The sequence below is a fragment of the Zingiber officinale genome, chromosome 5B (assembly GCF_018446385.1).
Source record: "Zingiber officinale cultivar Zhangliang chromosome 5B, Zo_v1.1, whole genome shotgun sequence".
Taxonomy (NCBI): Eukaryota; Viridiplantae; Streptophyta; class Magnoliopsida; order Zingiberales; family Zingiberaceae; genus Zingiber; species Zingiber officinale.
Window position 1 is genome coordinate 94,753,128 of NC_055995.1, and position 14,945 is coordinate 94,768,072.

General features: G+C 45.9%; 1 protein-coding gene across 1 annotated transcript; it reads right to left on the reverse strand.

Moving 5' to 3' along the window:
- Positions 1-12,728: 12,728 nt before the first annotated feature.
- Positions 12,729-14,037, reverse strand: LOC121985051 (zinc finger protein AZF3-like). Its single transcript, XM_042538299.1, has one exon. The coding sequence runs from the start codon at positions 13,718-13,720 to the stop codon at positions 12,848-12,850; it is 873 nt and encodes a 290-aa protein (XP_042394233.1). The 5' UTR covers positions 13,721-14,037; the 3' UTR covers positions 12,729-12,847.
- Between the last annotated feature and the right edge of the window lie 908 nt (positions 14,038-14,945).

Here is a 14,945-nt window from a genome sequence, read left to right on the forward strand (position 1 = left end):
AAGTTGCTAGGAAGTTAATACAGAAGTTCTTATCTAATTCCTAGCTCCAGGGGTCTTTTTATGACCCCTGGAAAATCTTATCTAAAGCTGAAAGGCGCCTCCAACAAGGTCGAAGGCGCCTCCAGCGAGGCAAGCGAAGATAATGTTTTATCTTCATCAACGATTACTTTTGCCCAGTCTAAGGCGCCTTCAAGTAGTTGAAGATGTCTTCCATAAAAGCTTGAAGGCGCCTTCAAAGGTTGAAAGTGCTTTCCTCCCGAAAGGCACTAGGGCATCTTCAATACCATTGAAGGTGCCTTCAGCAGCTGCTACCGAACTCCAAACTTCTCCTTTGGTTCTTCCGCTGCTCCGCTTGCTTGGATGATTTCGGCCATCCAGAATATGACTCACCTGAACCCATTTTCCGACCTTCTCTTTGAGCAGGCTTCCTCCCTGACTTCTCGTCCCTCGAACATCACGCATGTCCTTCTCATCCACCGGTGCACTCTTCCGCAACACCTCGTCCCTCGGACATATCGAGCCCGTCGACTCTCTCCTGTGTCGTCTTTCTCGCTAACTGCGTCTTCCGCTCGACTTCTTGTGTTCCTAAACTCTTGCATACTTAGACACAAAAATCAAATATAACAGGACCTAACTGAACTTAGTTGACCACATCAAAACTATCCTAGGGTTCTAACAGTATCTTTTTTCAAATAGAAAATGAGACTGTCAATGGAGCAAAGGATCCTAACATTGTAGGTGGAGAGGATACCAAAGGACTCTCAGGGAAGTATAGCGTTCAGATTGAGGAGGAGGAATTGTAGTCGAAAATTATTGTTATGGACGAAGATGGTGGCGGCAACGTTATGGTAAGATTGCATAAGGTAGAAGAGGGGATTGGGGGTGATATGTTTTTTAAGAACTTGGAGACAGATGAGCCTCTTGGCCGGGAGATCCGAACTCGATCCATTACCATCAGGACTGCGGTGGTTGGGTTGATGGGGTTTCTGATGTACCAGAGGCGGTGCCACCGACGGGGGGACCTCCTCGTCTTGCTCAATGAGCACAAGGACCGGGAAAGTATATATATGATATGTATATGGCATAGGGCAGAAGAGTAATTAAAGGAAAGAAGAGAGGCAATTTGGTAAAAGGACGGTGTAGGGTTTTAAGGGGAGAACACTGTAGAAAAAAAAGGGTGGGGGAAGGGGGGGGGGGGGGGGGTTCGTGGAGCCGGTTTGAGCCGCCACCAACAGGAACCAAAGGGAGGTCTTCTTCCTCCCTCTAACAGGCCTCTCCGACGAGGGCGTCGATTGCGCGGCTGCTACCCTCCCTTCCTTCCTCCAGCAGCCACTTCTTCTATTCTCTCTCTTGCTTCTGCGCCTCTTCCGCCGCCAAAGGAGGGAGCCAACTTCTCTCCCTCGTGCTCAACTCCTCGCCGGCGCTAGTTGCCGTTCTGCCCCTCTCTTCCTCCTCGTGATGCCATCGCCGGACCAACCACTGCTCTTCTTCTTCTTCCTTCCCGCGATGCCGCCGCCGGATAGCCTCGCAACACCGCTCCTCTACTGCTCCTCCAAAGCCGGTTGCCTCCAAGGCCGACCACCCCCTTTCTCCATCTCGACCGCTGCCTTCATCTGTAGCTCCGCGCACATCGTCTTCTCAGGTTGCCACCAGAGTCGCCGAAGCCGACAACCCACTCCCCTCCTCTTCCTCTCTTCCCGCTGCCGCTATCGGAGCCATTGCCGGCACCGCAGTCCACCGCCACAGCTGCTTTTCCCCCATTTTTGCGCATCTCGTCCATTCCTTCTCAGTGGTCGCAGCCCTTATCGTCGGTGGGGCACGCCACCGACCATCCTTGCATTTTCCAGCATAGTTATCCGCTCTATAACCCACAACGAGCTATTCTTAGTCGTCGGCGTGGCTACCGACATCGCAAATCTGTTGGTCTGGTTCTCTGGCTCTCGATCCGTATTGTTGTATTTTTCGCCATCGATCGGGCCTCCGGGCCACTGTCGCCATTATGCTCTGATCTGACATGTCTCTAGCTTTTGAGCTGCGATTGTGTTTTACACTTTGTTTTGTGTCTAGTGTTCTTGTTGTTGTTATTTCTCGACCTGCGTGCTGAGATCCTATCCCGGCCTGCGTGCCGAGATCCTATCCCGGCCTGCGTGCCGAGATCCTATCCCGGCCTGCGTGCCGAGATCCTATCCCGGCCTGCGTGCCGAGATCCTATCCCGGCCTGCGTGCCGCTATTAGTATCCCGACCTGCGTGCCGTTATTATTTCCTGACCTGCAGCTTCTCTTCCGGATCCAGATCGCGTTCGGCTTGTGCCTCTAGACCCAGCTCCACATCCGACTCCCGTTCGTCTACTCTTCCGGGTCCCGACAACTCGAGCCGCGTCCCATTCGAGGGCGCCCCCTGGGCCAGGGTACGTTTTCCGTACTCATCCCTCATTTATTTCATTATTATCTTATTAACCTGTTACTCATATATCCGTTAGATCTGCCTCGAGCCTCGGGATACCAGGGACCGGGGGGGACCCGGTCGTTGGCTGCAGGTAGCGTTGACCAGAGGACTTCTGAAGACTTGGTCAACACAGAAGCCATCTCAGCACACCCCCCCTCCGGGACGTCGCGACTCGGTCAATATTCTCGTCACCTCACCCGACGGTCCGTCTGACTCAGATTCCGGACAGGATCAATTCGGCGCCGTCTGTGAGAATCTCCTTCACATGTTCTGGAACGTGAAGATGGACGACGTCGGGAGGTTCTCTGCCATTATCACAGTCCTAGAGGATCCCGACAGATATATTATCTTCTACCCACACTCCATGGGTATTCGGGAGTTGAGAGATCGAGTGGAGCCTCAGCTGGCCGACAGGTTAGTTTTTCCATTATGATTTTTTCCTGATTCCACGGGTATTCGAGAGTCAAGGGACCGAGACAAATCCTTAGCCGGTTGGCACGACTCCCCGATCAGGTATGTTACAAGCTCTGCTCCCTTTTTACGGTTATAGGAGTTGCTATAGCTCCCTGATAAGAGAGTAAGATCCTAGTTCTTTGATCAAAGACTAGGGTCTTCGATTTTTGATCGGACACTAGGGGCCCAGCTCCCCGCTCATACACTAGGGACACAGCTCCCCGATCATTGACTCGCAGCACGACTTCCCGATCAGGATCTAGGAGTCTTGCTCTTTGATTACAAGCTAGGGACCTTACTCTCCAATCAGGGACTAGGGGACCAACTCCCCGATCAGGTGTGCTACATGCTCTGTACCCTTTACCATGAGGCTCTCCATCCTCTTACTGTTATAAGCACTTTTCTCTATTGCTATCATATGTAGACCTGACCACGGTTCGGAACTGACGGTTCGACGGTTCGGAACCGCCGGTTCAACGGTTCCAGGCAGGTCGACCCTTAACCTTAACCGCCCAAGACGGTTACGGTTCACGGTTCAGAACCGTCGGTTCACGGTTCGGTTCACGGTTCGTCACGGTTCGTCGCGGTTCAAGATTAATATGTTAAAAAAAATTAAAAATTAAAAATTAAACATTAAACATTAAAAATTAGAAATTAAAATTTATTAAAAAAAGGGCTTGCACTTATTTAAGTTGCCTACGTATCCCTTTAGGGGAATCAAAGCTCACGTAGTTCTTTTACATTTTTATCCTTTTACATTTTCATTCACTTCCATTTCCTATTCCTGTCGTATTTGTTTCTTCAGTATCAAAATCTTCAACTTCGTCATCTGAAAGTTGTATTCCTTGGATTCTTTTCTCCGCTCTGGTCCAATCGTCCAGTAATGCTTGGGCTTCCAATGAGTCAAGAGACAAAGTTGATCGTCGTTCATCTAATATGTTGCCGCCGGCACTGAACGTCTGCTCCACAGCAACAGTTGACACTGGACAAGCTAAAATTTCTTTTGCGATCACGGAGAGAACGGGAAAGCTTTGAGCCTTCTGTGACCACCACTTTAAGATATCGAAGTTTTCGCTATCTGCTTCATTAAAATCAAAAGAAGTCGTAAAATAATTCTCAAGTTCCTGTGTGGAACTTGAGGATCCCCGTGGACGTTTTGTCCATTCTTTTAATAAGAGTTGTGCTTTTGTAAGTTTTAAATTACTACTAGTAGTTTGTTGAATTTCAGAAATATTAATTTGTGTTCCATATTTTGCATAATATTGATTATAAATATCATATAAATAAATTCTAACATTATATATAATATTAGCTGGATCAGGGGAAGAAGAATCTTTAATTGGAATTAAAGCATCATAATATAAAGTTAACATTTCTTGTAAAACTTCTAATTTAAATCTAGGATCTAAAGCAAATGCAATTAAATAAATTTCAGGAATTAAATAAAAATATTTTTCCCATTTAGTTTTCATAGCTAAGATGAAAGGAGATAAAGATTCATTATTAATATGTTCATTTAAAACTAATACTATATTAGAAAAATTTTCTAAAACTAATTGAGCAGTGGGATAATAAACACTGGAAAGTTGTTCGGTTGCATCATTAAATACTTTTAAAATTTCACAAATACTACTACAAATATTCCATTGTTGTGAAAATAAATATATATTAGTATTAGTATTTTGTGCAAAAAATAAACATAATAATTCTTTATATTGAAATGAATCTTGTAATAATTGGTATGTTGAATTCCAACGTGTTGGTACATCACGTGGAAATTTTTTAGGTCTCATTCCATTAATTTTACAAAACCTACCCCATTGTTTCATTATAGATGGATGAGACCATAAATAAGAAATTGCAATTCTACAACAACAACAACAACAACCAAGCCTTTTCCCACTAAGTGGGGTCGGCTGTATGAATCCTTTTACGCCATTGAGCTCTATCTCCTATTATATCATCATCTATATTTAAATAAATTTTATCTTGTTTTATTGTTGCTAACCAAGTCTTTTTTGGTCTTCCTCTTCCTCGTTTTATATGCATGTTTATCATAGTTTCACATCGCCTAACTGGAGCATTTATTGGTCGTCTAAGTACATGTCCGTACCATCTTAAACGTGTCTCTCTGAGTTTTTCCTCAATAGATGCAACTCCTATTTTCTCTCTAATGCTCTCATTTCTTATTTTGTCCATCCTCGTATGTCCACACATCCACCTTAACATCCTCATCTCTGCAACTCTCATCTTCTGCTCATGTGCTCGAGTCATAGCCCAACATTCAGCTCCATATAACATAGCAGGTCTAACTGCGGTTTTATAGAACTTACCTTTAAGTTTAAGAGGTACTTTACGGTCACATAAAACACTCGACGCTCCCCTCCATTTCACCCATCCTGCCTGTATTCTATGTAAGACATCTCTCTCAATCCCTCCATCATTTTGTAAAAATGATCCTAAATACTTAAATCGCTCGGTTCCAGGCAACTCGTCCTCTCCTATCTTAACAATTGTTTCATTACTTCTAATATTGCTAAACTTAAATTCCATATATTCTGTCTTTAATCTATTAAGTTTAAAACCTTTCCCTTCTAGTGTTTCCCTCCAAAATACTAGTTTAGCATTTACTTCTTCACGTGTCTCATCTACCAAAATAATATCATCTGCAAACAACATGTACCACGGTACTGTGTCTTGAATGTACGCAATGAGTTTGTCCATAATTAGTGTAAAAAGATAGGGACTTAGAGCTGATCCTTGATGTAACCCTAACTTTATTGGAAATGCTTCAGCTACTCCACCTGAAGTCTTTACTCTGGTCGTTACATTTTCATACATATCCTTAATTAGTTCAATATATGTTACGCTAACACCTCTCTTTTCTAAAATTTTCCATATAATTTCTCTTAGGACTCTATCATAAGCTTTTTCTAAGTCAATGAATATCATGTGTAGATCTTGTTTTTGCTCCCGATATTTTTCAATTAATTGTCTAAGAAGATGTATAGCTTCTATTGTCGACCTTCCAGGCATGAACCCAAATTGATTTTCTGTCACTATGGTCTCCTTCCTTAATCTTTTTTCTATTACTTTTTCCCAAAGTTTCATAGTATGACTCATTAGTTTAATACCCCTATAGTTTGCACAATTTTGTATGTCTCCCTTATTCTTATATAAGGGAACTAGAGTACTTATCCTCCATTGATCAGACATTTTTTTCGTTTTCAATATCATGTTAAATAATTTTGTAAGCCATTCAATACCTTGTTTCCCTAAGCACTTCCATACCTCTATCGGAATATCATCTGGTCCAACGGCTTTTCCATTGTGCATCTCATTTAAAGCTTGTTTTACTTCTGAAGTTTGAATTCTACGATAAAAATTAAAATTTCGATGCTCATTTGACCTAATTAAATTACCTAAGTTAAGTTGGTCTCCTAAACCTTCATTAAAAAGTTGATGAAAATACCTCTTCCACCGCTCTTTTATTTCTTCATCGCTTACTAATACCCTATTACATTCATCTTTAATACATTTTATTTGGCTAAGATCTCTTGTTTTTCTTTCTCTCGCTTTAGCTATTCTATAAATATCTTTTTCCCCTTCTTTTGTATCCAATGTTTGATATAACTGTTCAAAAGTTTCATTTTTTGCTTCACTCACTACTTTCTTAGCTTCTTTCTTGGCTATTGTATATTTTTTTAAATTTTCCTCATTCTTACAAATATATAATTCCTTATAAGCTATTCGTTTTTCCCTCACTTTCTCTTGTACTTTCTCATTCCACCACCAAGATTCTTTACTTATCGGTGCATGCCCCTTTGACTCACCGAGGATACTCTTAGCTACTATTTTCAACTTTGATACCATCTTATCCCATGTTGTATTAGAGTCATCGTATATTTCACCTAATGCTTGTACTTCTACCTTCTCTTTAAATATATGTTGCTTCCCATCCTTTAACTTCCACCACTTAATTCTAGGAATTGTATATATTTTCTTTCTATTGATACTATGTTTGAGGCGTATATCCAACACTACTACCCTATGTTGGGTAGTTAAGCTTTCTCCAGGGATGACTTTGCAATCTTTACAAATCTTTCTATCCTTCTTCCTAACCATAAGAAAGTCAATTTGCGATTTATTATTCCCACTTTTGAATGTGACTAAGTGTTCTTCTCTTTTCTTAAAAAATGTATTAGCTAATATAAGGTCATATGCTATCGCAAAATCTAATATAGTTTTCCCTTCCTCATTTCTCGTTCCAAACCCATAACTCCCATGTACTCTCTCATATTCCTCATTTTTCACTCCGACATGGCCATTTAGATCACCTCCTATTAAAATCCTTTCATTTGGTGGAATATTTTGTAATATTTCATCTAAGTCCTCCCAAAACCTTAATTTGGTAGCTTCATCTAATCCTACTTGTGGTGCATATACGCTAATTATGTTCATAGTTTCTTTCGCCACTATTATCTTAAGAGTTATAATTCTATCCCTTTTCTAACTACTCCTACAACTTCATCCTTTAACAAACTATCTACAATAATACCCACTCCATTTCTTGTTTTACTTTTTCCAGTGTACCATAACTTAAAACCCGAGTTCTCTATCATCTTTGCCTTCTCACCTGTCCATTTTGTCTCTTGTACACATAAAATATTAATTTTTCTCCTAATCATCATATCTACTACCTCCATTGATTTACCAGTGAGAGTTCCTATATTCCATGTTCCAAATCTTAGATTATTAGTTTTCATATCATATTTGTTCTTATCTAACCTATGGTGTGAGAACTCTTGCCTATTTAACACTACACCCAAGTTCTCATGGAGATGTAGCGGTCCTTGCTGAGACGTTACAGTCGGACCCTGTAACGCTAACTCTTGCATATTTATCACTACACCCGAGTTCTGGAGATGTAGCGGTCCTTGCCGAGACGTTACAGTCGGACCCTGCAACGCGTTCCTTCCGGGGAACAACCTAGCATTAGCACAATAGTTTAATGGATTCATTCATGAAATTTTGCCATAGTTTGACGCTGGCTGGCAACCTAACGCAACCCTCCTCCTTTATCCGGGCTTGGGACCGGCCATGACTGGTCATCATGGGCGGAGTTAATTCTAATTGGTTTAATATAACTTTCTAAAATTTTTAAACCATCTTGAACACATAAATTTAAAACATGGCATACACAACAAATATGAAAAAATAAACCTCCAATAATAGGTTGACAAACAAATTTTAGATCATCTATACAAGCGGTATTAGAACTAGCATTATCTAATGATATTGAAAATATTTTATGAGTTAAACCATATTCTTCTAAAATTAAACATAATAATTGTGCGATATTATGAGCATTATGTGATTCATCAAAAACTCTATAAGCTAATAATCTTTTTTGGAGGTTCCAAGAGTTATCGATCCAATGGCAAGTCACACCCATATACGAATGTGTTTGCCAATGATCACTCCAAATATCGGAACATAAAGAAACTTTATTATCTAATTTACTAAATTCATCAATTAAATTCTTTTTTTTCCTAATTTTTATTATGCGAGTAAGTGTAGTCCTAGGAACACGTTTAGCACATGGATTAAGAGATTCTTTACAAAAATCTTCAAATGTGCATTTAGATCCAAAACTAAAAGAAAGATGTTCTACGGAAACAAATTTAGCTATGATTCTCTTAATTTATTATCCGAATATAAAAATAAACCGAAATCGGTACTACCGCTAGTTGAAGAAAATCTTGATAATTGTGTTTGAGAACGGTCGAGTCCATATTCCGTCGGGTGCTTCGTTTCTACATGTTGTTTCAACGACCCATAGCCGCCGCCGGCTTTGAATTTGTAGGAAGCATTGCAATGCTTACATTTTGCACGCATTTCTCCCGACGGAAGAGTGACCTTCTCAAAATGTTTAGTAAAAATAGAAGACTTTAGAGGAGGAAGTTCCCGAACCATAGAAGTAATTGCATCGGTACTTCCTTATGTGTCGGGTGTCGGATTCGGAAGATGCTCGATCTCATCATCGGTGGATTGAATGTTGGGGTCCTCCTCCCATGGATTCATTATTTGCTTTCCCTTCCGAGCTCGAGATGATGCACCTCCGCGGCCTCCTTCCATTGTAATTGAAAATTGAAAACGAAAGCGTGTAGAGATTAGAGAATACGAAAATGAGATTAAGAGTAGAGAAGATGTGTGTGAAAAATGATGAAATAAGCTCTCTATTTATAGAGTTTTGATAGTAACGGACACTAAATCATAGCCATTGATCAAAAAACAGCCAAATGATCCTAACTGTTGAAAAAAATACCTAAAAAACCCTCCCAACGGCTACGAACCGCCGGTTAACCGGCGGTTCCAACGGCTATGAACCGCCGGTTAACCGGCGGTTCAAGCCGTTTCAAAAAAAAAAAAAAAAAAAAATTGCGGCTGAACCGCCGGTTCAATCCGCCGGTTTTTACACCCAATGAACCGGGTCAACGGGCAACCGGCCCGTTGACCCAGTTACGGGCTCGGGCCGGGTCCGGGCCAGACCCCGCCCGGGGTCGGGTCTAATCATATGTTCTACATTCTCCACCTGTTTTGCGTCCTCTTACATCTACAGGTTCTGCTTCCCTTACCCACGGTGCTCTGCTTCCTTCTATAACTATGGATTCTGCTCCTGTATATTGGCTTCACTCCCTTTGACGGTTAGGGTTCAGATTATTATCTTCTCCCCTCACTCCACGGGTATTCGGGAGTTGAGGAGTTGAGACAGATCCTCAGTCGGTCGACATCACTCCGCGATCAGGTATGATAAAGGCTTTGCTCCCTCATGTTGCTACGGGTTCCGCTTCTACGAACTTCAGGGCTTATCTCCTCCGTTCGGGGTTTAGCAGTCTTCATTGGTCTCAGACCAGCTTATCGGCTTTCTTACCTCCCTTGTTCGGGGTCGAGATAATCGCCACCGATCTCAGACCGGAGTATATCATTTCTTACCTCCCTCGTTCAGGGTCGAGATAATCGCCACCGGTCTCGGACCGGAGTATATCATCTCTTACCTCCCCCGTTCGAGGTCGAGATAATCGCCACAGGTCTCGGACCGGAGTATATCATCTCTTACCTCTCCCATTCAGGGTCGAGATAATCGTCACTGGTCTCGGACCAGCATATCGGCACCAGTCTCGAATCGGAGTATCGCCACCGATCTCGAACCAGAGTATCACCACCGGTCTCAGACTGGAGTATCGCCATCGGTGTCGGACCGGAGTATCGCCACCGGTCTCGGACCGGAGTATCACCACCGGTCTCGGACCGGAGTATCGCCACCGGTCTCGGACCGGAGTATCGCCACTAGTCTCGGACCAAAGTATCGCCACCGGTCTTGGACCGGAGTATTGCCCAATGACCTCTCGGTTGGGGTCCCAGACTCTCGCCCCAGTGCGAGTTATAAGTGAGCATGCTCTCACGCCCAACGACCTCCCGATCGGGACTCACCGCTCACTTGCCGCTCTGCTCAGTACTCATCATACTCGCTCCACTTGCCGCTCTGCTCGGCACTCATCATGCACGTTTCGCTCACTGTTGTTGCTCGGTCGGCACTCACCGCTCACTTGTCGCTTTGCTCAGCACTCATCGCATTCACTCCACTTGCTGCTCTGCCCGGCACTCATTGTTCGCGACTTACTACTCTGCTCGGCACCCATCGTTCACGTCTCAATCACCGCTATGCCCCGCACCCACCGTTCGCGTCTCAATCTCTGCTATGTCCGGCACTCACCGCTCCTGCCTCACTTGCCGCTTTACCCAGAACTCGTCCCTCGCATCTCCCTCATTGCTTTGCCTTGCATCTGGCGCTCGGTCGACATTTTCTCTGTCGCTCTCATGGCTCTGCTCGCTCATCATTCTCTTTATTACGTGGTCGCGATCTATTGACACTCGGTCAGCATTTTTCTCAGTCGTGCTCACGGCTCTGCTCGTCCATCATTCTCTCTATTGCCCGATCATGATTTATTATCGCTCGGTCGACATTTTTTCAGTTGCCCAGTCGTGATTTATTGTTACTCAATCACGCGCTTGACACTACTCACCCTTCGTCTTTTGATCCGCTCAGCATTTTTTGATCCAGGTCGGCCTTAGTCAATGGCCCGGTCGCGATTTACTATCGCTCGGTCGACACTTGCTCGGTCGCGCTCACAGGTTTGCTAGTCCATCAGTCTCTCTATGGCTAGGTCGCGTTTTACTGCCGCTCGGTCGGTATTTTTCTCGATCGCGGTTACTCTCGCTCGGTAGACATTTTCTCGGTCGCGCGTTTGATACCACTCGTCCATCATCTCTCGACCCACTCGGTGGTCGCCCTATCGCCCGATCGGCATTAGTGTTTTACTTCTCGCTTGGCATGTACATAATCGCCCGATCGGTCTACTTAGCATCGCTCGACCGTCTGCTCGATATCGTTCGATTTTCCGCTCGGCCTTCGATCGATCGCTTGCTCGGTATTGCTCGGTCTCTCATTTAGCATTTGACCGATTGCCGGCTCGACACGATGATCAGACTCTGCATTCAGGAGGGATTTTATTCTTAGTTTGGTTGGGTCTAGTTAGTCGGACTCGCGTCTCTTTCGACTAGACTTGAAGGGGAGGCTTGTGATATGGATATGACATAGGGTAGAAGAGTAATTAAAGGAAAGAAGAGGGGCAATTTGGTAAAGGATGGTGTAGGGTTTTAAGGGGGATTCGTGGAGCCGGTTTGAGCCGCCACCAACAGGAACCAAAGGGAGGTCTTCTTCCTCCCTCTAACAGGCCTCTCCGACGAGGACGTCGATCGCACGGCTGCTACCCTCCCTTCCTCCAGAAGCCACTTATTCTCTTCTCTCTCTCTCTTCTGCGCCTCTTCCGCCGCCAAAGGAGGGAGCCAACTTCTCTCCCTCGTGCTCAACTCCTCGTCGGCGCCAGTTGTCGTTCTTCCCCTCTCTTCCTCCTCGCGACGCCATCGCCGGACCAGCCACTGCTCTTCTTCTTCTTCCTCCCCAAGATGCCACCGCTGGATAGCCTCGCAACACCGCTCCTATGAAGTCGGCTGCCTCCAAGGCCAACCACCCCCTTTCTCCATCTCGACCGCTGCCTTCATCTGTAGCTCCGCGCACGTCGTCTTCTCGGGTTGCCACCAGAGTCGCCGGAGCCGACAACCCACTGCCCTCCTCTTCCTCTCTTCCCGCTGCCGCTATCGGAGCCGCTGCCGGCACCGCAGTCCACTGCCACAGCTGCTTTTCCCCCATTTTTGTACACCTCTTCCATTCCTTCTAAGTGGCCACAGACCTTATCACCGGTGGGGCACGCCACCGACCATCCTTGCATTTTCCAGTATCGTTATCCGCTCTATAACCCACAACGATACCTTCAAGATCGAGTAACTAGAGACACAGTTCTTGGCCTGATTTACTGGATCGTCGGCTTTACGCAGAGGATAAGGCAGCTGCTCGATCAAATCGCTCTGATGCATGAAGCGGTGCATGGCTGCTCGGCGTCGAATTCCTGGCCCGTTCGGAGACGCTTCTAACGACGGCTCTTTCAAAACTCATCTCCTGTGAAGCAAAACACGGTCGTGCATGTTTAGCGTCTTCCTCTTGCACTGCAGGATTCCGATTCATCGATCGAACTCCAACAGCGGCAAACATTGCAGAGTCAAAATCAGATTCTAAATCAATAATACTGATCGATCGAATTGCAGTAGAATCTTCCTTTGGATTGTTCATGGTCAAAGTCAACCAACACTTCCCGATCAGACGCCATTTCCTGCCTTGCTAGATCAATATTTTGTGTTGTCGTGATCGTGAAATTTGAAAGATTAAATAGAATTTTATGATGAATTAAATGATTCATTGTAAGATACACAAGTGCAGTAAAAAAAAATGGAAGAAGAAAATTTTGCTTTGAACTACAGAAGGAATCACTAGATGAAGCTGATTAATTTTAATGTCGGCAACGGCGATCCGACGGCGCCCTTTGTAGCAAGCCAGGGCAGCGGCTTCATGGTCAACGCCAGAGGACTCGTCGCCGATTCTTCCGCTTTCTTCGTAGCTACGCCGACGGTTGGCGTGGCCAGCAGCCGCGGTTTCTTCGCCAAAGTCAACGCCAGAGGGCTCAGCACCTCCTCCTCTTCCCCCTTCTTCTTCGCCGGAAGAGGCGACAGGTTGAGATCCAACACCAGGTTGTTTACGGAGCTGGCGGCCGCCCCAGAGGACGACGCGTCCTTCACCGCTTTCGCAGCGGCCGCGCTTCCGTTTATGACGCCCTCGTAGTGGCACCTCATGTGGCCGCCCAACGCCTGCCCCGACGGGAAAGACTTGTGGCACACGGAGCACTCATGCGCCCTAGCGCCGGAGGCAGAGCCGCTGGTGGTGGCGGAGGCCGCGTCGTCTCCTCCCGCAGGTGGTGCCCCCGCGGGCTTCCGGTGGCTGGTCTTGTGGCCACCGAGTGCCTGGTAAGAGGGGAACGCCTTGCCGCACACCGAGCACTCGTAAGACTGAGCCCTCGCAGGCGGCGCCGCCGCTTCCACCACAAGGTCGCGACGAGAGGCGCCTTCCAGAGCCACCGGAAGCAGAGCAGATCCGCCAGTACCGCTGACGCCGCGGGAGAGCATCATGAGGCAGAGGGCAAGGTACTCCTCCTCAGTGATCATCCGGTGATTACCTCCCTCGTCGGAGCGTGAGCTGTATGACGCGTGGGGTCGCTTGGACCGCTTCTTCTTTGCACAAAACTCCACCTGGTAAGCCGACGGATGCGACGACGGCCTCTCTTCTTGGATCACTCCATCGATTGCCATGGTCGACCTCGATCTTGTTGAAAAGATCAGTAGAAGGAGATCCGTCTAACTGTGCAAGTGAAGAGAAGAGCCGATGATGAGCAAGACGACGATGCAGAGGAGCATATATAGAGATGCCGAGGCGGAGAACAAAAGCAAGTACGACAAATACCTTACATTCCTACCTGTGTTTTGATTGACGGTTGAGTGGGCCATCTAATCTCGACGCAGTATCGCCCCGCGGTTCAATTTTTGGGTGTCGCGTCCAAAGTGAAACGCTGGATAAGCTTCCACGGTGTTTCTTGTTCAACCGACGTCAGAGTCGACGCCACACCGGAGTAACTCGAAGTGTCCGCAGTGGCGAAGCGAGCCACGTGTTTCATGTTTGCTTTCCTAATGCGGAGATACGGCTTCCGCGTAGGAGACTTGGGCAACAAGCAGCGTGATTTGACGCGGCCAACTGGCGACTCTTCGTTGCCTTAGCGAAGAACACGACTGATGATTGGTCTACGGACCGCGCACGCTGTTCCAGGCATTTCATATTACCGCGAGGAGGAAGACTTGTAGTTTCTAGACCAGGGAGCTAGACCAATTCTTGCAAGTTGAACCGGCATAGGCATATAACGGTTTGGGCCCGCTTCAGTCGGATTGATGTTAGCTACGGCACTAATTAGTCAAGTCTGAGTGGAATAGTCTTTATCTAGAAGGTGCACATGTTTGTTTAAATTCTAGTTGGCCACTAACCTACCACTATTAAAGATACCTAAGCATGGTATCATCAACATTAATTGCCATTGCCTCATCTAACAAGTGACGACGTATCAACTACGACAGTGGAGTGGGAACCTACGAGAAGGCGATCAATCACTTCACCTTTTACGTGTTCTAGTTTTTAACAGGTTGATGCGTTCTTATCAACTTTGATTTCCTCTATAAATTTTGGCCTAATTAAAAAAGACAAAAAGGAGTAGGAGATTCGATGGAAGGGCTCGTACAGTTGTTGAGACAAGCGATCAAGCGGAGCCGGTTCGAACTCTGATAGCGGCCTCCTTCGGTCCGCATCGTGCACGAGCGGTCACCGCTGCTGATGCTGCCAGCGGAGGAGCAGTGGGAGCCGCCGCAGCATGAGCCATCACCCTCGCGGCACCGCAGGGCGCTTTCCCAACTCCTTCCTCAAGCTCCACCGGCTCCCCCGGACTTCCCTCCTTCCACCAAGTTAATTCTCCAGCCATCGCGCCGTAGCCTT